This window comes from Equus asinus, chromosome 11 (assembly GCF_041296235.1).
Source record: "Equus asinus isolate D_3611 breed Donkey chromosome 11, EquAss-T2T_v2, whole genome shotgun sequence".
Taxonomy (NCBI): domain Eukaryota; kingdom Metazoa; phylum Chordata; class Mammalia; order Perissodactyla; family Equidae; genus Equus; species Equus asinus.
The window spans coordinates 84,532,557-84,559,423 of record NC_091800.1 but is presented as its reverse complement, the minus strand read 5'-3'; the positions used below and the strand labels follow the sequence as shown (position 1 = coordinate 84,559,423).

The following is a 26,867-nucleotide window of genomic DNA, read 5'->3' as shown; positions in this document are numbered from 1 at the left end:
ATGGTTTCAGGTCTCACCTTTAGGTCTTTGATCCATTTTGAGTTTATTTTGGTGAATGGTGGAAAAGAATGGTCAATTTTCATTCTTTTACATATGGCTTTCCGGTTTTCCCAGCACCATTTGTTGAAAAGACTTTCTTTTCTCCATTGTAGGCCCTCAGCTCCTTTGTCGAAGATAAGCTGTCCATAGATGTGTGGATATATTTCTGGGCTTTCAATTCTGTTCCATTGATCTGTGCACCTGTTTTTGTACCAGTACCATGCTGTTTTGATTACTGTAGCTTTGTAGTATGTTTTGAAGTCAGGGATTGTGATGCCTCTCGTTTTGTTCTTTTTTCTCAGGATTGCTTTAGCAATTCGGGGTCTTTTGTTGCCCCATATGAATTTTAGGATTCTTTGTTCTAATTCTGTAAAGAATATCATTGGGATTCTGATTGGGATAGCGTTGAATCTGTAGATTGCTTTAGGTAGTATGGACATTTTAACTATGTTTATTCTTCCAATCCATGTACATGGAATGTCTTTCCATAATTTTTTTTAAATGATAAATGAAATTTCAAAATTAAGATCTCTATCCTGCAAATGACTCTCTTAAGAAGATGAAAAGATGAGCTACAGGCTGAGAAAAATGATGTGTAAATCATAAATTCTACAACCGAGCACCATTATTTTTAACTGTTAACAATTTTGTTATGGTGCTTATTCCTCATCAAATTATGCGCTGAGGTGACCAGGCCCCAGAACGCCTGAGAGTTATATCTGTGGTAAATGTGGTGGGTTTTTCTCTCCTGTGTTAGGAACATCACAAAAGATCGATCCCAGGGACACTTGGAACCTTCTGCTAGATTTTGGAAATATGATTGCAGATGACATGTCTAACTACGACGAAGAAGGTATGAGAGGCTGCTGTGCTCCAGGTGACCGCCGAAATGTGTGCACGGACTTCTCCTGCCCCAGGGATCAGGACAGCGAGTGGGGACCAGGCGGCAGGGTCATGGGCCCCATGGTGGGGGACAGCGAGGAGGGACCAGGCAGCAGGGTCATGGGCCCCATGGCGGGGGACAGCGAGGAGGGACCAGGCAGCAGGGTCACGGGCCCCAGGGCACAGGACAGCGAGGAGGGACCAGGCGGTGGGGTGACGGGCCCTGGGATGCGGGACAGCAAGGAGGGACCAGGTGGCCGGATGACGGGCCCCAGCTGACCCCTGGTGCTGCCCCATCAGAGACATGGGGTGGTGATGATGATAGTATCCACTTCACTCTGTCCTGTGAATCACACAAAAGGACAACAGGGCTTCGTGTTTAGTTTACAAGAAGAAGACATCCTCTCCAGTGAAGCTTCCAGAACTGGACGTGCAGAGGCCCTGGGGCAGAGCCATCGCGTAGACAGGTGTCTGGAAGCCACTGCGGCAAGTTCCTGATCTGGGGATGACTCAGGGCCGTGTTACCATCGTGCTATTTAAGCTTATTTGGAGATTCCAGCTCATATTTACTTACATGAACATAATCCCATGCAGTCGTCCCCACCCCCAGGTATTTCGGGACACTCAGTCAGGAACGTGTGAATGCCGGCCTCGCTGGGCACCCTGCTGCACAGGGAAGGAACGGACGACCTGCGCACCCGCCCCTCTGCCTCCTTGGTGCCCAGCTAGGAGGTGACCCCTCTGGGACAGGGACATGCTCCTCCTCCTCTCTCTGTTCTAGGAAGTGAAGGCTCCTCTGGCGGCACTCACAGCCCTGGTGGGGTTGTGTTCTCAGCCCTCTCACTGGCTCACACAGAGCAGGCACTCAGTGACAGCACTCACTGCCCTGGTGGTACTGTGTCCTCAGCACCCTCACACAGAGCAGGTGCTCAGTGACAGCACTCACTGCCCTGGTGGGGCTGTGTCCTCAGCACTCTCACAAGGTCACACAGAGCAGGCACTCAATGACAGCACTTACTGCCCTGGTGGGGCTGTGTCCTCAGAACCCTCACACCCCTTGCACAGAGCAGGTACTCAGTGACAGCACTGACTGCCCTGGTCAGGCTGTGTCCTCAGCACCCTCACACCCCTTGCACAGAGGAGGCACTCAGTGACAGCACTCACCATCCTGGTGGTACTGTGTCCTCAGCACTCTCACATCCCTTGCACAGAGCAGGCACTCAGTGACATCACTCACTGCCCTGGTGGGGCTGTGTCCTCAGCACCTTCACCCCCTCACACAGAGCAGACACTCAGTATCAGCACTCACTACCCTGGTGGGGCTGTGTCCTCAGCACCCTCACACCCCTTGCACAGAGGAGGCACTCAGTGACAGCACTCACCATCCTGGTGGTACTGTGTCCTCAGCACTCTCACATCCCTCACACAGAGTTAGGCGAATAGCCCAGCTTTCAGGAGCTCTAGCCACAGTGGGTGAGACAAGGCACATCTACATGAAAAGGTGCCAGCAGCATAAAGTAGCGAGTGTCTGGCTGACCAATGATGGTGTCTGAGTATCCTGGGCGTTTAGGGGCCCCTTGGAGTGGGGAGGTGGGCCGGCCTGGGCGGGGGCTCGGCTCCGGAAGAAGATAGCACTCCTACTGGCCAGAACGCCGAGCTTTGAGGAAAGCAGCTGCAGGATTCAGCCTGAGAGGGCGAAGGGTCCCCTGCGGTTCCTGACAGCTGCGGTGTGGGGCTGCTGCGGTGTGGGGCTGCCGTGAGGACACGCAGGCGGCCTGCCCTGTGCAGCATCCTTGGAGAGGGCCGCGTCTGCAGGAGCACAGCAGTATCCGCCAGCCCTGGTCTGGCCACAGCAGAAGACACGGCAGCTTCAGCCCACTTGTTAAGTGAAACACAGGCTCATTTGAGTTCTTGAAATGCAAATGTTGGATTGTGAAAACAATGCTTGGATATAAAATCATGCTCTAAAGTGTTGACTTTTTTGAATCTTTTTGCTTTCCTTTAGGGGCGTGGCCTGTTCTCATAGATGATTTCGTGGAGTATGCACGGCCAGTAGTCACAGGTGGCAAACATTCAGGTGGACTAAGATTATGAAGCGAAGGGCATCCGGCGAGGAGACATTTGGTCAGTTGCTGTGCTCGTGTGTCGCTGATGTCGGGAGTCGTCCTTGAAGGGTCCTGAGTGGGACGACCTCCTCACTCTGCGAAGGAAGGTGCCTGGAGTCCCTCAGAGGACGGCTGCCTCGGAGCGTCTGGGGATGGGCCACGTAGCTGTCACTTTAGGAGATTTCTGCATGGTTTTTATATTTATGGAAAAGTAGCCTGGAGCTGTTTGCGGGACAGCAGAGCGTGCTGTTGGCCGTGGTTTGAAGTGGACAGAGCAGTCACCATGCCCCGCCGAGTTACCCTAATTACACTTGAAAACAGTGGAGGCGGTTGTATTTTTATACAAGTCAGGTCTGTTAAAATGTGCACTGAAGAAGATCTTGTCGTGGGTTCTAAGGTTTTTTAAAGTTGATGCCAGGAATTCAAGCTATATATTTTTTGAATTATCAAATATCTAGATTTGCCAGATTATTTTTGCTTTAGTTTCCTACAGACGGTCATCTGAGAATCACTCCATGGTTTTAATTCCCCGCTGCTGTTTGCACAGCGATGGCACACAGGGTGTGACTCCGGGAGTTTTCTTTTCAACTGTTGACAAGTCAGCAGGCCTCTTTTACTTCTAATAATGTCATTTAAACTTCCTAAGAAGTTTCATAAAGTATGCTTTTTTAAAAAATGTATTTTATCACATTTAAAAAGACTTTTTCCATGAAAAATATTTATGAGTGATGAATTATAGATTTAAAAATCAAGTGAGTGGTTTTCTTTCGATGTCTGAATACCTTAATGTCCCCCTCCAGCCCCTCGTGTGGCCGTATACAGTGGAGCTAAAATACACATCACTGTCCAAAAAACCCCAAGCGGAATCCTCCGCCTCTCCGGTGCAGCTGGGAGCAGAGGCTGTGCCGTCAGAGGCAGCCCGCCGTGCCGCCTGCTCTCCTCTCAGGAAGCTCTGAGTGGTGTTTGGAAAATCACTGTGTGGACCCTACCTCATGTTTAAGAGACCTCCACGTCACCAGCGTGCCTGCTGCCCGGCCTGCAGCCCAGGTCATGAGACAGACTAACTGGGCTACTTCACAGGAGAGAGGAGATGCACCTCAGATTTCCTGTGACGGGTGCCTGAAATGCGTCGTTGGATTTGACTCCCAGATGGAGATTCACTCCGTGCTGCAGGAAGCGTCGGTGTCGCCGTGAGGTTTGTGTGCACCTGCTGTGTGTGGACTAGTGTGCCTCGAGAAGCAGTCTCTCAGGGCAGCAGGCCATGGAGGATTGGAAAGGGGGCTGGGGGCCTGGAGACCGCAGGCGAGGCTGCTGCAGGCCGCAGTAAGTCACGGCTCCCCCGGTCCCCGCTTCCACGGCTGCAAAGGGAGAAAGATCGTCTCCGCCTGCAAGTCTGTGACTCTAAGAGAGCACTTATTTTATATGATAAATCTGACTCTAATAAAAACCTCAATTTTAAAGCATCCTTCAAGGCTTCATGGATTCTTGACGTGTAAGTGTTCTGTTCCAAGAAGGTTCTAGAACCCAGGTAATCCTGTATAGATTATGGAGGTCTGCGACACTTCTTAAGATTTACAGTTTATGGAGAAAAAGTGCTCTGCGGAGTTGTTTATCGATAGGTATCCAAACATTAGTATTTGGACAAAGGCTCTTCAAAGACTCGTGGGTTTCTTTTCCTTCTGTCAGGCATGCTCTGAGAGTGCTGAGAACTTCAGAAACATTAAAATAAATTATTTTCTCTGGTGTCGTGGTGCCGTCCTTTTAATTCTGTTCCCGGACGCTCAGATACTTATACCAGATGTCAGGAGAGCTGCCTCCATGGTGAGTGGACCAGGCCCTGTGGGGACCTTCCACCCCTGCGCGGCCTGCCACCCCAGGTAAATGACCACGCCCCAGACAGTCAGCGTCAGTCATTTAGTTTCCTGGTAAGTATCACATAGCGAGCTAAATAGGACTGTTTCCATGTGAAAAATTACAGATCCGATACAGAATTTCCTTGAGTCGATGGGAATTATATACTAGAATACACTGAAGTGCAAACTCTAAATATAGTGAAAATACACAAATTAACGAAACACCATAGCTTTAATAAATACATGTTACCTGTGCCTTCGTAGATGCCTTCCAGGAGTTTCTGGGAGAGACATCACATGCCTTTCTGCCTTAGTGACATAATCCACGAGAGATTTAACTTAGTCAAGTTTAAGCGTGGCGTTACATGCATCTCAGACTTCGGGCTCTGTGAGCAGGGGTAGGATTTTTCCTGTTTGTTCCTATATCCACAGCTCGCAGCACACGGTCGGGCTCAGGAAATGTTGGATGAACAAGTCAGTGAACTCCTCTTGCCTCTTGCTGTTTGCTTACAGAGGCCAAATATTGGGGAGTTGCTCCCAGCATCTTCAGGAAAGGTTTCCACCGCCTCAGAGGCATCAGAGGAAACTGCCCTCAGCAGTAGATGCTCCTGCCGAACGATGCTGTCCTGCCTCCGACGGTGGCCGTCTAAATGACGGGAGGCTCTGTCCGTCTGTCCTGTTGGGTCGGGAGCCTGCATACCAGCAACCCAGGGCCCTCTGGGCTGTTTGAAGGACTCTGTCTCAGGACCTCTCAGAATCGTGCCAGCTGGAATCATGTTCCAGCCTCGTTTTGTTTTTTTTTTTAAGATTTTATTTTTTCTTTTTCTCCCCAAAGCCCCCTGGTACATAGTTGTGTATTTTTAGTTGTGGGTCCTTCTGGTTGTGGCATGTGGGATGCCGCCTCAGCATGGCCTGATGAGCAGTGCCGTGTCCGTGCCCGGGATCCGAACCAGCGAAACCCCGGGCTGCCAAAGCCGAGTGCACGAACTTAACCACTGGGCCACAGGCCAGCCCCTCCAGCCTCGTTTTCAACAAGTGCTGCCCCAATACTATATGTCCATTTAAATGCATCTCAGTGTCTTGTTATTAGCGAAAGAGAGGTTTTTACCAGATGTGTTAAGAAGCCCAGGTGAGACATCTACCTCTGGTCTGATGTGCAACCAGGCCCCCGGGGACCCTGTCACTCTCCAGGGCTGGGGGGCAGCCAGAGGCACTGCTTTCCTAACTGCTTATTTCAAATCAAGATCCGTGGTTTACACAAGTAGAAGGACCTACAACCAGAATATACAACTATGTACTGGGGGGGCTTTGGGAAGAAGAAGAAAAAAACCAAAACAAACCAAAGAAGATAGGCAACAGAGGTTAGCTCAGGTGCCAATCTTTAAAAAAAAAGATCCATGGTTTACATGTTCCGCCCCACCCCCCAAGGCCCATCTGGTCTTGAATGGCGAGTGTTTTAATGCACGAAGCTTAACGATGGTGCCATCCCGGGTGCCCCCGAGCCTTGGCCCATGCCCTGGCCCACATGCTCCATTCTGCAGTCTGGACGCTGGATTGAGAGGCCACTTTGTAACCTTTCACACTGGGCTGGATGCTCTCTCTCCTTTACACTTGGCGTTTTCTAAGTTTTGTATCAAACACTTTATAATCAAAAACCAAGTTTTCTAAAAAAATAAAACTGTGCATGTGATGGATGAATCTCAGCATTATGCTAAGTGAAAGAAGCCAGGTGCAAAATGCCACACGGTGGGTGATTCCATTTATTTGAAACTGTAGAGAAGGCAAAGCCACAGAGACCGAGAGCAGATGAGCCTGGTGGGAGCAACAGGGAGCAGGTGGGCAAGGGGACCGGGCGATGGGGGTACTGAGATGGCTGAGAAGGTCGCACTGCAGCACACATTTGCACGAGCTCATCAGGCGTGCCTGGAACGTGGTGAATTTAGTGTGTAAGTTCCACTTTAAAGCTTTAGCAGCGTGTGCACCTCTCAGGAACACTGTGTGAAGGTGGCTCCTTCGCCGTCACTGCTCTGTGAGCGAGCATCTGGGGCTCTGCCTGCCGGCTGAGCCGCAGCCACTCCATCCGGACACAGAAGGGAGCTGACGCCCTCCGCGGGCTCTCCAGAAGGTGCTGTGAGTTGCGGGGCTAGAAAGATTTTCTCTTTGGTGCCACCTGCAGAGTCAGAAAAGGAGTGCCTGGCCATTCCAGGAAGCTCCCGACAGCAACACAATGACCAAAATAGAGGTCAGCGGGGCAGCCTGAAGCCCGCCTCCGCCACCCTGAGGCCACAGAGCTCCGCAGCTGTGCATGCAGAGGGGCCGCCTCCCAGGATGGAGAAGTTTCAGGCCGCGATGCTGCTGGCGAGTGTCGGGGATGCTCTCGGTTACAGAAATGCCTGTGGGGAGACCAGCGTTTCAGGCACGAGGACCCAGGGGGAGCTGCACAAAAGCGGGGGGCTGGACCACCTGGTGCTCTCACCAGAGAAATGGCCGGTGAGCGACAACAGCATCATGCACGTGGCGACGGCCCGGGCACTGACCACAGGTAAGACGTGCCCGCGCCCTCGGCGCCGGGTGAGCCGGGCTCTCGCCATCAAGGAGCACCGAGCTCTGAAGATGGACGATGCAGCCTTCAGCCATGGTGTCACCCGATGCCGCTGCTAAAAGTGGCCATTTAATACACGCCGGCGTGGCTCGGCAGATGGGGCGCAGGCGGGCTGCTCCTCTGCCGTTCCTTCGTGTGACGGCCTGGTCTACCTTCTTATCCATGGGTTTGCTGGCTTTTCATTGTGTTGGTAAAATGTTCACTAAGCTGAGCTGTCTGTCTCTGGAGTGAAAACCAATTAAATCTCTCGCTGTGGAGTTGTTTTGGGTGAGGGGCTAGCTTTTCACTACAGATGTTAAGGCTTCTTCTGAATTTATTTCAAAAGAACATAAGATAATAAGCCAGTTTGAAATTTGGACCCATTAAAGTAATGTTGTTTGGAGATTACTTCTAAATTCCAATGAATTCAGGTTAAAATGCCATCTATCAAAATAGGATTTAGATTGGATAGTTCCTTAGACACAAATATGTCCTAAGAAAATGTGATAAAATCGGTTGGATTTGGGGGGAAAACAAAGTTTCTTGAAATACTCTTTAAGTAACAAGTTGATTCTAGGATTGAAGTGTTTTTATGTGAATTTCGGAGAAACAGCAGGTGTGTAATAGGTGGCACAGCTTTCCTGTAAGTTACTTGCTCTTTAAAAGCCTGTGAGCATTGCTAGCATGTCATCACAAAATGAAAATCCGAAGGCAGCTGACAAGTCAATGAAGCTTCGGTTGCGCGCCCCCCGCCGCCCCGTGTCTGCTGCGAGCGCTCGGTTTAGCTCTGTGGTCATCGTGCAGGAATGCCGTCCGCTCCCTGGCAGGTTCCTAAATAACTCAGGAGAGCACCAGAGCCCCACAGATAAGATAAAGGGTCCGGCGGCGGGAGGTGGCGCGGCTCTGTGTCTGCACAGCTGTGAAGGCCAAACCCGTCCAGAGCCCGAGGTCCCCAGGCCGGCTCTCCCGGGCCTTTGTGCTGACAGGACCCACAGCATTCTTGCTACCCCAGGGCCTGCGCGGAGCTCGGCGTGTCCTGTGCTCTGGCTGCACCGCTGGCCCTTGCTCGGGGACTGTGCTTCCGTCCGTCCTTTGTGTCGGATGCACAGGTAGACACCCACACAACCCACGCGCCCTCTGCGTGCTGCCCTCGTCCCCTCGAGCCCTGCTGGACGGCAGGATCCAGGGGCACTTCTGTCCTGTGTGGTGACCCGGGACTGTCTCCTGCACGGCACGTGTGCTGTGGGTGCCGTGCTTTCTGAGCTCAGGTCGGTCAGGTCCTCTTGGCAGAAATAGGACATGGTCACTCCCCGGTGTGAAATTTCTGCACCGAAGGGGATTGGGGACATTTGGGGCTTTGTTTCCAAGGAGGAAGATGAGTTCCCTCTACGTGACCACACCCCGCTGTGGGAGGGGGTGGCCACCCGGGCGGCAGCCTCTGGCTGTGGGTCACCAGGGGACCCTGAAGCCACTCTTCCAGAAGCTCAAGCACATTTTCTGCCACTCACTAAGTTGAAATTTCAGTTTAGTTTTCAAACAGCTTCTTCCTTCTTGAGAGAACAGATCATAGTCTCCGGAAGGGCCTCTGAGCCACGTCAGTAATGGCGACAGCCAACCTCACACAGCACAAACGGTGTGCCAGGCACTCTTCTGACTCCCCATCCATCATCATCCGAGCCTCGTGCCACCTGAAGGTTGACTTTGTTATAGTTTTACAGACAAAAGAACCAACTCACAGAGAGGTTAAGTAACTTGCCCATTGCCACACAGCGAAGTGAGTGTCCAAGTAGGGACTGGACCCCAAATAACCTGGCTCCAGCGCCTGTGTTCTTGAGCACTGTCCCCACCCCCTCAGGTCACTGGCCATGCAAGTATTTCAAGGATCCCAGTGGACATCTTCAACATGTTTTCCAAAGACAGGCAGACTTTACAAAGTGGAGCTGCATCTTGGCACGTTCGAGTAAGTTTCCCTAGTAAGTGCCTGAGGCTGACAAGCCACGTGGCTGTGTGGCCTGCCATCAAGCAAGTGTGGTGCAGACGGCTGGGTGCTGGTGTGACATCCTGCTTCCGGGCGTGTCTCTGAAGAGCGTGGTGTTGGACGAGAGCAGACTTACCAGCTCCTAGCGTCCAGCACCCAACAGGAGGTGGGCAACCCAGCATGCACAGCTGGTGGGCAAGGAGCTCTCAGCCACGCTCCCCGAAGGCTCCCATGTGCGTGGCCCCATGTCCGTCACCCGAGGATGAGGGGGCTCACCCTCGGGGGCTCTGGAACCTTGGGCTCCTAGTCTCCACCCCCCCATTACCAGCTGTGCGCCCTCTCTGAGCCTTGCTGTGGGAAGGTAGCGCCCTCGTCCTGGGGTCACATGAGGGGTCAGTGGGACAGCGGAAGGAAGGGCTTAATTTCTAGGGGGAGGCTGCACCTGGCGAGGGGGCCAGTGTCTGTCTTTCTCAAACGTCTCGTGTGACCGAGGTCAGCGGCTCCAGCCGTCATGGCCGAGCACAGTGCCCGTGTCGCTGCTGCTGCAGAGGAGGAAGGGGTCCTTAGCCCACTGGGGACGGGCAGCGTGTCCACACCCTGCAGGGAGGGCGGGGCCTGCCCCGTGTGGCAGATGAGGCCCCTCCAGTCGCTCTTCGTTTCCCTTCCTCCATGCCGGCCCTGATGGCAGCGCCCTGAGAAGCTGGGGCTTTGGTGCTGAAGTGGCCTGGCCTTGGGATGCGCCTTGAGACTCGCGGGTGGCTTCGTAAGCTGGTTCGTCTTTGAGGGGCTGGCAGGCGAGGTGGAGAAGGGAGCTGAGGGCCGAGTCACGGGGTCGAGGAAGCTGGCGCGAGGGCCAAGGCTCTGCAGCTTTAGAAAGTCTGTTTCTGGTTTAAATTCTGACTGGAGCCAACACAAGGCTTTTGTTGCCATTTTGATGTCAAGGAGTTTGTCGCCTTCAAAAAGACGTGATTTCAGAACAAATGAATTATTTTAGGGCACTCTGGAAGGGCCAGACTATCAACCCCTGACTGTCACTGACCGTCTGGGCCCCGCAGAGGTCCATCCTCTCCTGCGGGGTGACTGGGGACCCCCCTCCCGGTGACAAGCAGGACTCACTCCTCCCCACCCAGGGTCTTCGACACCCTCTCTGCCCCACACCCGGAACTGGGGCAGCGCGGAGTGTGTCCAGTGTAGGAGCAGCGGCCGAGCCTCAGGGATGTGGACACCAGGACTTAGAGCCACTCTTTCCACCAAGTCCTACCCCCAAAAGGTCACAGCTCTCGGCCGTGAGGGTTCCCCCTGCCGGAACCGCTGCCAGGACCTGGAGCAGGGAGAGGTTGCCTGGTGCGGGGCCAGCGCCCTCGCCCTCCGGGTTAGGCCTGGCTCGAGGCAGCCTGCGGAAGGCTCTGGTGGGTTTTCATGCCATCAGCCCTCCACTGCCTGCTTCAAGCGCTCTCCTGTCCCCCGACAGCCCGAAGACAGACAGACAGGGAACTTGCCCCAGGGAGGGGCAGTAGCTGCAGGCCAGGATGCAGCTCCAGTGCAGAGTGAGTCTGTGGAGGCTGGAAAAGCTGTGCTGGCAGGTGTACCCGTACCTGCCTGCCGCGCCAGGCGCTGGGGCCCGCCACTGCCCAGCCCTGCTCTCCGTGCGACCAGGCAGCATGGAGCCCAGCTTGGAGGGTGGTGGCCCCCACCCCAAGCTGTGGATTGATTCAATGGCAGTGCTGTGGATGCGATGGCAGAACGCTCAGGCTTCACAGCTGAGACCCCTTTGGGCCAGTCAGGAACCTCCCTGAGCCTCATCTGAAAGAAAAGGACAATGACGCTGCTGTGGGAGGGTCACATGAGATCACCTGGGTGCAGATGGTCCCAGGTGCATGGCCGGGTGGGGGGCGGCCATCGGTGGGCGCCGGCTCCTCTGTCCCCTGAGCCCTGTAATCTGCGAGGGACTCGAGACCACACTTGTTCCAGGCCCTTTGTGGTCAGGGCCGAGGCAGTGGCTCGTCAGGGCTTCCACTCAGCTGCACAGGGAGGGAGCTGGAGACGGGAGGGGGTCAGCTTCCCTACCTTAGACGCGGGTCCTTAAAAGCCCCGGGGACAGGCAGCTTTCAGTCCAGTTTGTCCTCAGGAGGATAGAGCCGTTGGCAGTAGATAGAGAACCATGGGTCTTTCTAGATTCTCACGTGTAACCAGAATAATAAAGCATGACAACTATAATGTGTGAAATCTAAATGAAATTTAAAGGGGGTATTTGTCTGCGTGTTAAACTTCTCCAGGTGGCCGGGGTTGTGTGAAACGGATCACCAGAATCCTCCTCCTCTCCCCCCCACTGGGCGTGTTCTCGCCGTCACGTCTGTGGTCACTGCTGCGTCGGGGTTCCCGGGGCGGCCGTCCCTGCCGTTCTCTGACCTGCCCCTCCCGTCCGCAGACTACTGGTGCCTGGATGACCTGTACCGGGAGATGGTGAAGTGCTACGTGGGAGTCCTCGAGAAGCTTCCAGAGCACCGGGCCGACCCAGCAACCATGGACGGCTGCTCGCAGCTGAAGCCGGACAACTATCTCCTCGCCTGGCACACGCCCTTCAACGAGAAGGGTGAGGGGACGCTTTCTCTCCCTCCAAGCTGCATGGCTGGAGAACCACCGCGGAACACTAACCCGTCCGTCCATCCCACTAACCCGCACGCGGCAGGTTTGCGTGAGCTGAGAGGGATCTGCCCGAGTCCTTTGTGGGGCAGTGTGCCGCCCGGAGAGCCAGCCGCCCGCCTGGGCGTCTGTTCAGAGGACGCCAGCTTCCCCGGCACTTTGTCTCTGATCCCGGGCTTATTCGATGGAACATTTTCCACTGCTTTCCCTTTACTTTGTGCTTTTTCCCACAACATCAAGGAAAACATAAACCACCTGCACAAATGTCTGTGTCCACAGTGATTTCACGTGCTTACAGGGTGTCGCAGGGAGCCACAGTCTCTGCCTCCAGGGTGTCTGCTTCTGAGACCCCGGACCTGTCCCCCTGAGCATAGAATGAGGATGCACCTGCCCCTCTGGGTGTAGACTGAGCGTGCACCTGCCCCTCTGGGTGTAGACTGAGGGTACACCTGTCCCTCTGAGTGTAGACTGAGCGTGCACCTGTCCCTCTGGGTGTAGACTGAGTGTGCACCTGTCCCTCTGGGTGTAGACTGAGTGTGCACCTGTCCCTCTGGGTGTAGACTGAGCGTGCACCTGTCCCTCTGGGTGTAGACTGAGCGTGCACCTGTCCCTCTGGGTGTAGACTGAGCGTGCACCTGCCCCTCTGGGTGTAGACTGAGTGTGCACCTGTCCCTCTGAGTGTAGACTGAGAGTGGCCCTGTCCCTCTGGGTGTAGACTGAGCGTGCACCTGTCCCTCTGGGTGTAGACTGAGTGTGCACCTGCCCCTCTGGGTGTAGACTGAGTGTGCACCTGTCCCTCTGAGTGTAGACTGAGAGTGGCCCTGTCCCTCTGGGTGTAGACTGAGGGTACACCTGTCCCTCTGGGTGTAGACTGAGCGTGTACCTGTCCGTCTGAGTGTAGACTGAGAGTGGCCCTGCCCCTCTGGGTGTAGACTGAGTGTGTACCTGTCCGTCTGGGTGTAGACTGAGCGTGCACCTGTCCCTCTGGGTGTAGACTGAGTGTGCACCTGCCCCTCTGGGTGTAGACTGAGCGTGTACCTGTCCGTCTGAGTGTAGACTGAGAGTGGCACTGTACCTGCGGGTATAGACTGAGTGTGCACCTGTCCGTCTGAGTGTAGACTGAGAGTGGCACTGTACCTGCGGGTATAGACTGAGTGTGCACCTGTCCGTCTGAGTGTAGACTGAGGGTGGCCCTGCCCCTCTGGGTGTAGACTGAGTGTGCACCTGTCCCTCTGGGTGTAGACTGAGTGTGCACCTGTCCGTCTGAGTGTAGACTGAGAGTGGCCCTGCCCCTCTGGGTATAGACTGAGTGTGTACCTGTCCGTCTGAGTGTAGACAGAGAGTGGCACTGTACCTGCGGGTATAGACTGAGTGTGCACCTGTCCGTCTGAGTGTAGACTGAGGGTGGCCCTGCCCCTCTGGGTGTAGACTGAGTGTGCACCTGTCCGTCTGAGTGTAGACTGAGAGTGGCCCTGCCCCTCTGGGTGTAGACTGAGTGTGCACCTGTCCCTCTGGGTGTAGACTGAGTGTGCACCTGTCCGTCTGAGTGTAGACTGAGAGTGGCCCTGCCCCTCTGGGTATAGACTGAGTGTGTACCTGTCCGTCTGAGTGTAGACAGAGAGTGGCACTGTACCTGCGGGTATAGACTGAGTGTGCACCTGTCCGTCTGAGTGTAGACTGAGGGTGGCCCTGCCCCTCTGGGTGTAGACTGAGTGTGCACCTGTCCGTCTGAGTGTAGACTGAGAGTGGCCCTGCCCCTCTGGGTGTAGACTGAGTGTGCACCTGTCCCTCTGGGTGTAGACTGAGTGTGCACCTGTCCCTCTGGGTGTAGACTGAGTGTGCACCTGTCCGTCTGAGTGTAGACTGAGAGTGGCCCTGCCCCTCTGGGTGTAGACTGAGCGTGCACCTGTCCCTCTGGGTGTAGACTGAGTGTGTACCTGTCCGTCTGAGTGTAGACTGAGAGTGGCACTGTACCTGCGGGTATAGACTGATTGTCTCAGCAGACGGGCAGGTAGACCGCAGTAGATTAAAGATGTGTGCTATACCCAAGAAACCACTCAATAACAAGGCAATTACAACTAGCAAGCCAAAAAGGAGACAAAACTGGGTTATTTTAACAACATTTGATGGGTATGCTGCCATCCTGTGACCTGCGCTTCCCTGGGCCTGCCGACCAGTGCCCAGGGCCTGGAACCACCCTCCTACAGAACAGGTATGGCCCCTGTTCGTCTTCCTTTTTGGGAGAAGCCTTCCCTGTCCTGGGGCCATGGTCTTCCTTGCACTGCTTCAGTGTGAGCATCCTGAGCACCCGACCAGACCACCAGCACCTCCACCCTGGGTGAGAGACGGGGTCTCCACCTGCAGCAGGAGAGGCTGCACACCTTAGCCTGGGAGGGACCCACTGGCCCTGGGAGACCAAGCTGCGTCTTCTCCTTGTTATTAGAAAACCTTTCTCCAACCCATGCCCTGTGCAGAGTCCTCCCTGGGACCCTGACCTGTAGAGGGTGCCGTGGGCCGAGGTCTGGGGCTTCTCCTGTGGGGGCTGTGAGGGTCTTTCCAGCCTCTGCGCGGTGGGAACCTTCACCTGAGACTGGTAGCTGGATCTTCCTGCTCTGTAATGCTCAATCCAAAAAAGGCAGAAGAGAGACAAGGGTACAAGTAGCAGATGGGACAAGTAGAAGCAAATAGCAAGACGACAGACTTAACCCCGACGCTGTCAACACTCACGTCCAACGAGACTGGTCCAGAGACCCTGTAAAAGGCAGATGTTTGCGTGGGGTGGAGAAGCAAGCCCCAAGCGTGTGCAGTTCACAAGAAGGCACTTTAGATGTCCAGAGACAGACGGGTGAGCTGGAACGAGGTCGCCGTGTAACCAACCAGAGCGAAGCTGCGGTGACTCTGTTAGCAACACGTAAAGTAGGTTTGGGAGCAAAGAATCCCGCCGGGAAAAGAAGGTCATTTCATCATGACAAATGCACCCATTCGTCATGGACATTACAAACCTCATGTTTATGCACCTGATAACACACCTTCGAAACATAGGAAGCAAAACCTGATAGAGCTGCACAGAGCAGACACGTCCACAATTATAGGCAGAGATTTCCCTTGCAAGGTCTCAAACCAATGACATCAGTTTTCACCTTGAGAAACTAGAGGAAGAGGAGCAAATTGAACCCAAAGAAAACAGAGGAAAGGAAGTAACGAAGACCAGAGTGAAAAATCAATGACGCAGGAAACAGAAAAACAACGGAGAAACTCACCAAAACCCGAAGCTGATTCTTTAAGAAGATAAAAAAAAAAAACACCCTGATAATCCTCTAGGCAGACTGATCAGGAAAAAAAGGAAGACACAAACGACCAATGTAGGCGACATCACTGAATATTCTACAGAAGTTAAAGGAAAATAAGATGATATTATTAAAAATTTTATGCCAATAAATTTAACAACTTTGATGAAATAGACAAATTTCTTCAAAGACACAAACTACCAGAAGTCACTCACGAGGAAGTAGATGGCCTAAATCGCATAATATCTACTAAAAAAAACTCCGCATCCAGCTGGCCTCGATGGGGAGTTCCACCAAACACGCAGAGGAAATAGCACCAATCGTACACAACTCTTCTGGGAAAACGAGCAGGACAAGTACTCCCAAATTCATCCTTCTGCTCTCCAGAAGCTCTGTCAAAAGAATGAAAAGGCAAGCCACAGAGTGGGAGAAAATATTTGCCAAGCGTATATCTGATAAAAGATTGGAATCCAGAACGTATAAAAGAACTCTTAAAACTTAACAATAAGGAACCAGCAGCCCAATAAAACAATGAGAGAACCAGACAGGACACATGGTGGCAGATCAGCACGTGAAAATGCGCTCAGCATCATCAGTCACTAGGAAAACGCAAAGTAAAACCGCAGAGAGACTCCACTACATACCTAAGAGCGTGGCTGAGGTGACGGAGGCCGCCCACAGGATGTGGAGGAGCTGCCAGGGGGCATGGAATGGCACAACCACTATGGAAATCAGTTTGGGAGTTTCTTAAAAAGTTAAACATTCATCGACCATGTGAGCCAAACTTCCCACTCTAGGGCATTTACCCAGGAGAAAGGACGGTGCGTGTCCACACAGATTCAGTTACGAAAGTTCATGGTGCCTTTACTTGTACTAACCCAAGACCGGAAACAACCCAAATGTCCACCAACAGGCAAATGGATAAGCGGTTGTGGCGCATCCATGCCACTGAGTCCTATTCAGCAAGAAAAGGAGTCAACTATCGATACACAGCACCACGGATGAACCTCAAAATAGTCACACTGAGTGAAAGAAGCCAGGCAAAGAGTCCATTCTGTGTGATTCCACTTATGTGAAACTCTGCAAAGTGCCAGCTCTTCTGTGGTGCCAGATTGGTGTCTGGTGGGCAGGGGGCACGAGAGAACTTCTGGGCAATAGGCGTGTTCCCCACCTTTATTTCAGTGCCGGTTCACAGGTGCATCACGTGTCAAAACTCATCAAGTTGCAGACTTCACATCTGTTTGGCAGTCTTGTCGTTTATAGCTCCACGAAGCTGTTGTCAGAAAGTGTTGATGATTGCCAGCATGCTGTGGGACAGTCCTACGCTTTTGCCAAGTAGGAGTATGTTATGAGCATTTCCCATGCCACCAAAAATTCTGCTTTTGATGGCTAAATACCATTCCAGCCCATGGATGCATGGCAATTTATTTAATCTCTTTTCTTGTCAGTCATTTGGGTGGTTTGCCTACTTTTTACTCATTTAAATGACACCATGATAAACACGTTATTACATAAATTTTTGTAAATTATCAGATTATTCACGAAAGCTGAATGGCCAGAGGTGGAATTATTGAAGCGAAAGTCTAAATTCGGGTGTTTCGTGCCCCCTGCAGGTTCAGGATTCGGAGCTGCCACCAAGGCGATGTGCATCGGCATGCGGTACTGGCGGCCTGAGCGGCTGGAGACCCTGATCGAGGTCAGCGTCGAGTGCGGCAGGATGACCCACAACCACCCCACAGGTGAGGCAGGCAGCCCAGCAGGGCCTGTGTGTGGCTCTCTGCCCAACAGACTGGACCGGAGCCTCACGCAGTCACACACTTTGTTTGATTGGATATTTGCTGGCAGACTTGTGTTCTTTAATCTTCAGTTCTGCTTAAAGTCTGTTTTCAACCTCAAAGCAGGGTTGGCGATAGGCGTGGTAATGTTGGAGGAACTGTGTCAAGGCAGGACTCCTCACCGGTTTTGGCATCATTCACATCAGAATGAAAGAGAAGGGGGAGCACCAGTTCTCCGCAGGAGGCTGGGGTCTGGGTGGAAGCCACTGGAGTTAGCGCTGGTGTCGTTGTGTCAGCAGCCCGGGGTTGGGCACCGTGCTGTGCCGGGGCTGGGGCTCGCAGACAGACAGACCCCTCCCTGGCTGTGTGAGCTGGACCGAGTCACTTCACGGCCAGTGCCTCTTTTCCTCACCTGCAACATGGGGATGATTATGGAACAGGAGCCGTGCCTACCTAGTGTGTGTGGGGACAGAGTGAGTGGAATAGAGAACTCAGCACACGCCTGCCACACTGTGCGGGCAGCGGGGCCAGCTGCGTCCTGGGATTTCCCATCACACATCCATCACACGGGGGAGGGCAGGCGGGCGGCCCAGCGCCTGACTGTGAGACATGACTTAGAAAAGCAGTCAGCTCCTAATTCTAAAAAAGAAGGATGACTTGACACTCTTATACCTGTAACCGCCCTTAAATCATGGCCAGCGGGGTGACGTGCCCCTCCCCAGCCCCCACGCGGTCTGGAGGCCGCCAGCTGCTCTCCGGTGACTGCGCTCCCCTTTCAAGGTCACCTTTGGTGTCCATTTTAGCTGGTGTCACTGGCCGAGGCTGCCAGGGGGCCCCGTGTCCTCCTGGAAAGCACGCTGACGTGCAACGCGGCTCCTGATGAGTGGATGTCACAAAGTGTGCCGATGAGTTCACCCGGGCGGTGACAGCCTGAGCCACGAACTCCACAAATAAGTTCATTAAATGTTTAAAATTTAAGCAGAGAGGCGTACAGTTCCACCAGGCAGCATCCTGGGTAGTTGGAAAGGAGTCAGCGCTGGGCATCTGCTGATTAACTGGTTCAACTAGGAGCACAGGAAACATCAAAGCCTTCAAATATGAAAACATGAGCATTTGGAAGCAGGATGATGAGGACAAGAACCTGGGTTGAAAACTGGAACCTCTGAAACACTGGCTATGCATTGCCCACTCTAGTTAAAGAAACGTTGTTTCACACGCTTAGTCGTTAAATAGTCTGTATTTCTGGGGTGATGACTGAGAATGTCTTAAGGGTTTGATTGCACACAGTTAGTACAGGGAAGTGCATTTTAACTCCACTCGTCTTTTCGAGTTTTGAACCACCTCTGGCAGCGAGTGTCACAGTTTTTACGACAGTGTACATCGTCCTAGACCCCGGAGCTGACACCCTCCGTGACAGGAGGCGGAGGGAGGGCAGGTGGTCAGGATGGTGACTGAACCCTGGGTCTGAGGACGAGACCCTTATCCCTGCCCTTGCGTGGTCCGTACCTGATGCCTCGTGGAGTGGCCAGCAAGCCACCGAGGCGTCTCAGGGTGGTGGCAGTGCTGTCTCTTGGGCAGGCGTGGTCTGCGTTGCCCCTCACCGTGGCCGGCCTGGCGGGCACTCACTGGTGCCTAGAATCATCTCAAGGTGAGTATTGTACTCTCTGTGCAGAGAGGAAATGGAAGGTCCAAATGCTCAAAGCAATTGCCCAGGCTCCATGCCCTGGTAAATGGCGCCTCTGGCATCCCAGAGCATGAGTGTGGCCCAGGTGTCATTGTCCCTCTCTCCCCACTGCCCTCCAGGCTTCCTCGGGTCCCTGTGCACAGCCCTGTTTGCATCTTACGCCATACAAGGAAAGCCGCTCGAGCAGTGGGGGAGGGACATGATGAGGACAGTCCCTCTAGCGGAAGAATATTGCAAGAAGACCATCCGGCACCTGGCAGGTGAGCCTGGCCTCCGTGCTGTCACCCTGGCCTGGGCCCATGGAAGAAGGGCAATCTCAATTCACACTCAGATTCAGACAGACCCAGCTCCCTGGAGGTCAGGGTCCTTCTCCCCGCCTGAAACCAAGAGCATCCCCCTGGGGTCCACGTGAGCAGGCTGACCCACAAAGGAGGTCTGAGGAACTGCTTGGCCCGAGGGCAGCACCCACTCAGGAGGGCCCCAGGCATGCACGGGGGTCCACGGGTGCTGGCCGCTGCGTCCCCATCTGAGGCTCCTGCCGAGCCCCGACCCCAGCTCTGGCTGCAGCCAGTGAGGAGTGGGGTACGTACTAAGGTTTAATTTTCCATGTTGTCCTCAAGTAGCCCATTCTTCAGCCGGGGGGAGGGACGCCAACACGGACGTCTGCTGTGCTCCTTGACCTAGCAGACAGCTGTGCCTGACCCCGGAGACTTTCGAGTCTCCCACATGAAAACCAGACAGAGATCCGTGCCCACTGATGACACGTGCCCCCAGGACCCTCTGTCTGTCTGAATGGCTTGCACCCTTTGTGGCCAGGAGTGGGCCGTTCCTCAGCCCGTGCAGCAGAGCCTGATGGCATCAGGGGGCTGCGGGCGGTCTGGGGAGCAGTCACGGGCCTCCTGTGCTTGTCTCCACCTGCACCCCTTCCCACGGGTTCCCCGAGGTCCCTGGCCTGGCACAGAGGCCACAGGACCAGGAAGCCCACGGCTCTCGGGCTGCGTGAGGAGTGCAAGCAGCTCGTGCGACCTTGATAGTCTGAGGTCGTCAGGAGACCTTCTAGAACAAGTTCTCTGGTTCGTCCTGGAGGAGAGGGAGGTGGAGGCCTTGAAGGTGGAGCACTGAGATCTGCCTGGACTGCCGGCGGGTCTGCAGTCATGGCTCTGTGCTGTGGTGCCCCAGACGCAGACAGCACAGCGGGGTCTGTGGCCCATTGTGAGCCAGTCATGTCCCGCGGGCGTTCTGGCCGCTGCCCACCCCACTGCCCAAGAGGACAGATCGAGTGGGCGGGAGAGTGGGATGTGCTTGCCCAGAGCCAGGCTGAGGGACGCGGGGCCCTCGCGGCCGGTTCCCAGACGAGGAGCGCCACCTCCCCTCATCTGTGACCAGTGTCGCTGCCGCTCCCACTCATTTCTGAGTCAACGTCCTCTGCGCCAAAACACCTCGGAAAAGTTGGGTCAACACCTCTGGGCTTGGATGTCAAGCTGTTCACTAGGAATAATGAAACGCCTCTCCCTGCACTTTGCAGGCACAGACTTGAGTTAATGAAAACACACAGGTTCAGAATTTTCAAGAGAATGTGCTTCAAAATACTGCAATTGCTACCTTAGTTTCAGAATATAGTGAAGTGATTCTTTGAGTTGCTTTTTTCCCCATCTCCATCTTCGTTGCTGTTGTTTCAAAGTAGCTACAGATTTGCACATTTTCGAATTTCTGGCGCAATCGCTGAGGCCGGGTGCAGGTTCTGCCCGGCCCCGCACCTTCTGTGCCCACAAGGTCGCCAGCCACCCCCTCGCCCTGCGCCCGGTGGGGGCCGTTGCGTCCTGCCCACCATGTTCTTTACCTTTAGAGTACCAGGAGCACTGGTTTTACTTTGAAGCGAAATGGCAGTTTTACTTGGAGGAGAGAAAAATCAGTGAAGACGTGGACAGTAAAGCCACCTTTCCTGACCACTATGACGCCGAGGAGAGGGACAAGGTAAGCCTCGCTGTCGACAGTGGGGGCGGGCGGGCCCCAGGCTGAGAAGCCGTCTGCATCTGGACAGCGTTATCGTCTTTGGAGCCCCCGGTCCACGGGGGCTGCCCAGGCCGTAGAGATGGGCCAGGGAGCAGCTGCGTGTGGCAGGGGCCACGGGAGACCCCTTGTCCCTTGCGCGGCTGGGACTGAAGGTACCGCTCAGTGGCTCCCTGCTGCGCTGTCCTGACAGCCCGGTGACACTCTCGCAGTCCCGGGTCCAGCTCCACTTCCCATCACACTCTGCAGCCACCGACACGCTGTCGTGCTTGTTCGTCTGCGACTGTGTCTGAATGCTGGAGCGTGAGCGCCTTGGGAGGTGCCTTTCCTTCCCGCCATGCGTCCCTACCCCAGGGTGCTGCCTGCACACAGGTGGCGTTCCACACGTGCACGGCCAGCACATGAACAGCCATCTGTGGGACGAGCGCCGGATGCGGTGCTCTGGTGCAGACTGTCATGGTGCCAGTTTGGCCGGTGCCTCTGACCCAGGCTCTTTCCTCAGACCTACAGGAGGTGGAGCTCGGAGGGGCGAGGGGGACGGCGGGGCCACGACGCCCCCATGATTGCATATGACGCTCTCCTGGGAGCCGGGAGCAGCTGGACGGAGCTCTGCCACCGGGCCATGTTTCACGGAGGTGAGGCCCCTTCTCATGGCCGTGGGCTTCCCGGCACCGTGCCAGGACGTCGGGCTGCAGGCGTGAGGCCAGCCTCCCCACCCCCAGGACGTGTGTCCTTCTCTAGACTGGGCATCAGTCCCGGCGTCTGGAGCACGGGCATCACAGGCCGCAGGCAGGTCACGGCATCCCCAGGGTGGCCCGTGCGAGTCTGAGCTCAGAGAGTGTGGTGCTCAGGGTGGCCTGGGCGGGGGGCCTATCTCCCTCTGTGCAGCGGGGCCAGGGGCTCAGATCCACTGGGGCTGGCTGCACAGAGCTCTGCTCTCTGCGATCGCCAGCACCTCATCCGGCTCCTCTGCAGACTCTGTGGTCAGAGGTTGCCCTTTGGAGCCAGTTGGCCCAGGTTCGAGCCCTGGTTCCGGGCCTGTTTCTCTGTGAAGGGAGAACACCCACCTCATGGTGCCGTTGGGACCGTCCAAAGCCAGCGGCCAGGAGCTCAGCACCGGCCTTCCGTGGTGGCCCTCGTCCCACCACTGGGCACCTTTGCCTCCCTCCCGTGGCCGTCCTCCCCGCGAGGGTGAAGCAAGCGGGTCCGCAGCAGACGTCACCTCCTGCCGGGCATCAACTCTCTGTCAGTCTCACTGTGATGGTGACCAGGGCCCCACTGCTCTTGGTGCCAGCACGGTTGAGAGGACAGTGCTCCCCAGGGGGCCAACGGGGGCTCCCTGCTGGGGACGTGGAGGGAGGACACAGAGGGAGCCAAGGGCTGTAGGCAGGTCATGGGAGGAGGGGCCCGGCAGAAGGGGCAGAGGGTAGCAATCCGCCCAGACTGGCGCAGGAGCTGAGAGCGGGAGGTGGGGAGCGCAAGGGACAAGGGAGCCCGTGGGGATGCGGGACACCCCGGAGAGCTGGAGGGGAGGGGCCCTCGGGACGGCCGTCCTCACAGGACCGGTTCCTGGAACCAGAGAGGCGTCTGTGCACGATCGTGTCCCAGGAAGGAGGAAGAGGACCCCTGCCTGCTCTACTGGGGACAGCAAAAGCCCCCCAAGACCCAGGGGGTGCTGCCCAGAGCAGAACTGGGGCGGGGAGGCTGAGGAAGGCCTGCGCTGCCTGTCCCGGGGCGGTCGGCCCAGAAGAGTCTCTGAGCCAGCCTAGCCCTGGATGGCGTGGGTTCACGGTGACAGCCCCTTCCGCCCTGCCCCCAAGCCCCTGAGGACCTGTGTCTCCCTTCCAGGTGAGAGCGGGGCCACGGGGACCATCGCGGGCTGCCTGTTCGGGCTGCTGCACGGCCTGGACTCCGTCCCCCCGGGGCTGTACCAGGACCTGGAGCACAAGGAAGAGCTGAGCCGCCTGGGCGCAGCCCTCTACCGCCTGTCCACGGAGGAGACGTAAAGCCCTCTGCCACTTTCCCTTCCCGGGGGGCCGAGTCCGGCTCTGGGTGGTAGGGTGTCCGCAGGCAGCGCCAGAGCAGCTTCCGGCTCGCGGAGAACCCGCCTAACCGGCCACAGTCACACTTAACGCTCCCTCCTCATTTCACGGTCCTCTCGCTCCATAAAATACATTGTTTGTCCTATGAGAACGTTCTTCCTGTCCTAACGCAGACCGAGCGCATTATTGATGTCACACTGGATTTGCCACCCTCAAACCTCAAATACAGTGGTCACGAATAGCCTCTTGGACAATTAGTGTATTTTATTCTGTCGCAAAACTAATGCTGTTCGCTGACTCACTTCAACAAAACTAACCGCGACGGCTCTGCTCGGACGGCCTCCTCCATCCGCGGAGCTTCCTTCACGGTTTCTAGCTCTTAGACACGCGCTTGGGCAGCTCCCCGGCCTCTGCCGCCCTCCGGGCGTCTCGAGCTGCGTCTGCCTCTCTGCGTGTCCCCCACAAAGCAGTGGTGCCAGCGCCGCGGGGGCAGCCACCGCACAGCCTTTAACCTGCCAGCCTGCGTTTTTACTCACACTAGACCCTAAGACCAGCCTCTTTTGGAACAACTGACGGGGAACCACACGGAGGGCCCCGGTGCTGGCCCTGCCTCTGCCCTCTGTGTCCGCAGCTGTTGCACCCGTGGGGTCGGGTCCAGCCCACCCCGACTCCACCCGGGCTCGCGAACGAGGAAACAGAGCTGTTCCTGGGGCTGGGGTTTCTCCTCGAGTCGTGAGAAAGAGAACACTTGCTCTTGTTAAAAATAACCCTGGACACGATCTTTCTGGAGTGGCGTCTGGTGTGAATAAAACAGCAGTTGGCGACTGATGTGTGACATGGCGCTTGGCGGCTTGGCTGGGCCTGTCCCGTTGATGGCAGCCTCTGCTTCCGAAGGCTTGCTCCTGAGCACAGCCCACGGTCCCCAGAGCCTTGGGACCCTCGCTGGCAGATGCTCGGGCGCTGAGGCCTCTCGGGACCGCCCGCCCGCCCTCCGCTTCCTGGCCACTCCTGCTGTCCTGGGCTGTGGGGGCGGGACAGACGGGTGTGAGCCAGTGTGGGGAGGTGGACCGAGAACCGCCTTCCAGGAGCAGAAACCCAGGTAAGGCGAGTCACGCTTTTCCTAACGCGCGTCACACGAGGCTCGCCGTTCTGGGGTGAGACCCCTCACCAGCTCACTGACGGGGGTCTTTCCATTCTGCTGTGCGGAGGAGACGCCGCCCCAAATGAGCCAGGAGCAGGCGGATTAGAGGAAGGCTGGTCGGTCTCCATCTTATTGACCGTTTAGGAGAATTACATTCGCCCTCGGGAGCCGGGGAGCCATCCATTTACAGGGAGATTCCGAGTTCAAACACGCCCACCAAAATTCATAGATCATAAGATAGAAGCTGTCCCCCACTTTATTTCCCATCACAGGGAAACGCAAAAGTGGAAAAGAAAAAGCCATAAACAGGAATGAGGTGAATGCTTCACCTACTCAAACTTTTAAAATGTGACCCTTGCTGGTTTTATTTTATTATAAAGGCAGCACACGCACAGCTGCAGAGTCTCAGATGCCAGGAACGGGGCGTGTGGAGGCCGCACCCGGCTCACACGCCAGCCAGAGAAACCTCAGCCACGCTTCCTCGAGGATCCTTCCAGAAGTGTCTCTACACACACCAGGGCTGCGTTTGCACACTCGCGTTTCTGTCACACACACACACACACACACACGATTTCTCTCCACGAAGAGGAATTTAGAATACGCCATGGTTTCCTTTCGGCATTTTTCACTTAGCTGGTTTTGACTGTTTTTCTGTGTCATCATCACGCGTCCACCTCAGTCTTTTTGACTGCGGCCCGATGCTCCATTTACACGTGGAATTGTAACTGGACCCCTGTTGACATAGTTTTAAGGTGTATCCATTTCTTAAGCGACATTTTAAAATGCTGCTCCTCACGTTTACTTCAAAACATGGCTTCCCCATCTCTTCTGAGAACTGAACCTCCGCCAGCAGCACAGCGACTTTTCTTTGGAGCCAGGCGGACGCAGAGCGCTGCCCGCGGCTGGGACGTCCTGCCCCAGGAAGACTGCACGCTGGGGCAGCCTCCTGCGTCCCCCACACTGCTCAGAAATTCCCAGACTGCAGGCCGATTTCAATTAATTCACATCCCCAGACTCTCTGCTTAAGAGGGTTTGCATTTAGATTTAGGTCACTTTTCCCAGTGTTTTTGTACCGGGAAGCCAGAAACGAGGCAGGTTCAGCAGAGTCGGTCCCTCCTCCCCACGCAGGGCTAACTCACCTGGCGAGACTAGCAGGCTACTCACAGGGTCCACACCGTCCTGCGGCCCCGCCAGCCACGGCACACCCCCAGGGCCACCTCAGCGCTTGGCGCTCTGCTTGCGACCCCCACTGCTCGAGTGTTCCCTCCACTGTGCTCCCTCCTGGGAGGGGCAGGCAGGCACTGCTACTGCCGGTCCTGCAGAGAGGACACAGCCCAGAGGTCGGGGCCGTTAGTGAATGGAGAGGGGACCCCACTCGGCCTGTCGACCGCTCCTGCTTCTTAACCTCTAATTCAGCGGGACTCGGCCAGGTCCCTGCCTCCCCCAGCAAGACCCTCGTGGACACGAAGCCCACTTGTCACCCGCGGCCTTGCTTGCTTCCCGTCCTGTCCAGATGGCTTGTTTTCAAACACACAAAAAGTCACAAAATTGCCCAAAAACTCCCACATGCCCCTCACCCACTTCGCCAACTGCCAACACCAGGCCCATCCACCTTATTATTGTCTCTTGCTCCCTATACACCTCAGACATGCACACGAACACACACAGAGATACACACACAGAGAGCTACACACACACAGACGCACACAGAGCTACACACAGACGCACACAGAGCTACACACACACACAGCAGGAGTTGTAAGTAGGTCTTGGGGAGCATCCTGCTCACTTATTAAATCTCGGGGCCTCAGCCAGCCTGGGTTGGACAGACGCCCCTTTCAGAGCCAGGACCAGGCTGTGAGGTGCAGGGGCAAGACCGTGGGGGACCCCAGCCCAGACGGCTGCTTGCCGTTCTTTAGCCAGACTCATATCCAGGGAAACACGGAGCTTCACGCTCTCTGACTCTGACTCATTGGCACAGTTTCCACTGTGAGCTACCTGGTCACTAACAAACCTGGAACAGACACCTGTTACTGAGCTTGACTAGGAAACAGTTGCTGTTGACGTGCTGCTTCCTGGTTCTGACCAGCCGTCAACAGCAGCATCAGCCCTGTGGGCTCACTGTGTGACAGCCACGTGGCCTGCTGTCAGCCGCCCCTAGGTGGGGATGGGGTGTCCCAGGAGGAAATGCAGGGACTGCCTGGCCGCAAAGGCGGGAGCAGAACAGGAGGCAGCCCAGCTCTCATTCCGGCCCCTTCTGAGCCCATTGGTGCCTCTAAAGCACCTGAGGGGAGGCATTTATTGAGCGCCTGCTGTGTGTGGGGCCCTGCCAGGCGCCAAGGTGTGCAGGCGGGTCAAAGGGAGCGCTGCCCTGCTGCCTTTACTCCCCGACCGCGGGACGGGCCTGCTGAGGGAGGGGCCTCGGTGGCCGCAGAGCCGTGCCAGGGTGGCGGAGGGAAGAGGCTTTGTGAGGCTGGCGGGTGTGTGCTGGTGAGTGGCAGAGCGGGGGCAGGCCAGGTCGGGGTCGGCCAGCGCCCGCTGAGAAGGCAGGACGGAGAGTCGGGGCGCAGCTGGCCAGGATGGCCAGGGAGATCTGCAGGGACTGGGGGATCTCAGCCAGGGAGGGCGGGGTCTGCCGTCCCACCCTGTCCGTAATGCCACGGGCGCGTTCAGCTGGTGGTCAAGGCAGGCCCACATGGAGGCTCCTGTGTCCTTGTATTTTTGAGTGACCTCTCGCCAACAGAGCTGCTGACGGGGCTAAATTAGGACTGTTTACTGCAGGCCTCCTGTTTACACTGGCCCCTGCGAGAGACTATTCGGTTCCCGGCCTGCACGGCTCCGCCGCGT

At 55.6% G+C, this 26,867-nt stretch overlaps 2 protein-coding genes across 2 annotated transcripts in view; both read left to right on the top strand.

The window, feature by feature from the left end:
- The window catches only part of DCUN1D2 (defective in cullin neddylation 1 domain containing 2), a 34,236-nt gene extending 29,467 nt beyond the window's left edge, over positions 1-4,769 (top strand). The window contains 3 exon segments of the mRNA XM_014867921.3: positions 797-812; positions 815-892; positions 2,927-4,769. Of these exon segments, the coding sequence (XP_014723407.3) occupies positions 797-812; positions 815-892; positions 2,927-3,015 (183 nt within the window). The 3' untranslated portion in view covers positions 3,016-4,769.
- Positions 4,770-6,888: 2,119 nt separating this feature from the next.
- The window catches only part of ADPRHL1 (ADP-ribosylhydrolase like 1), a 33,973-nt gene continuing 13,994 nt past the window's right edge, over positions 6,889-26,867 (top strand). Inside the window, exons 1-7 of the mRNA XM_044779659.2 lie at positions 6,889-7,421; positions 11,867-12,031; positions 16,982-17,107; positions 18,947-19,087; positions 20,674-20,801; positions 21,340-21,472; positions 22,686-22,839. Of these exons, the coding sequence (XP_044635594.2) occupies positions 7,208-7,421; positions 11,867-12,031; positions 16,982-17,107; positions 18,947-19,087; positions 20,674-20,801; positions 21,340-21,472; positions 22,686-22,839 (1,061 nt within the window). The 5' untranslated portion in view covers positions 6,889-7,207. The remainder of the gene's footprint in view (positions 7,422-11,866; positions 12,032-16,981; positions 17,108-18,946; positions 19,088-20,673; positions 20,802-21,339; positions 21,473-22,685; positions 22,840-26,867) is intronic.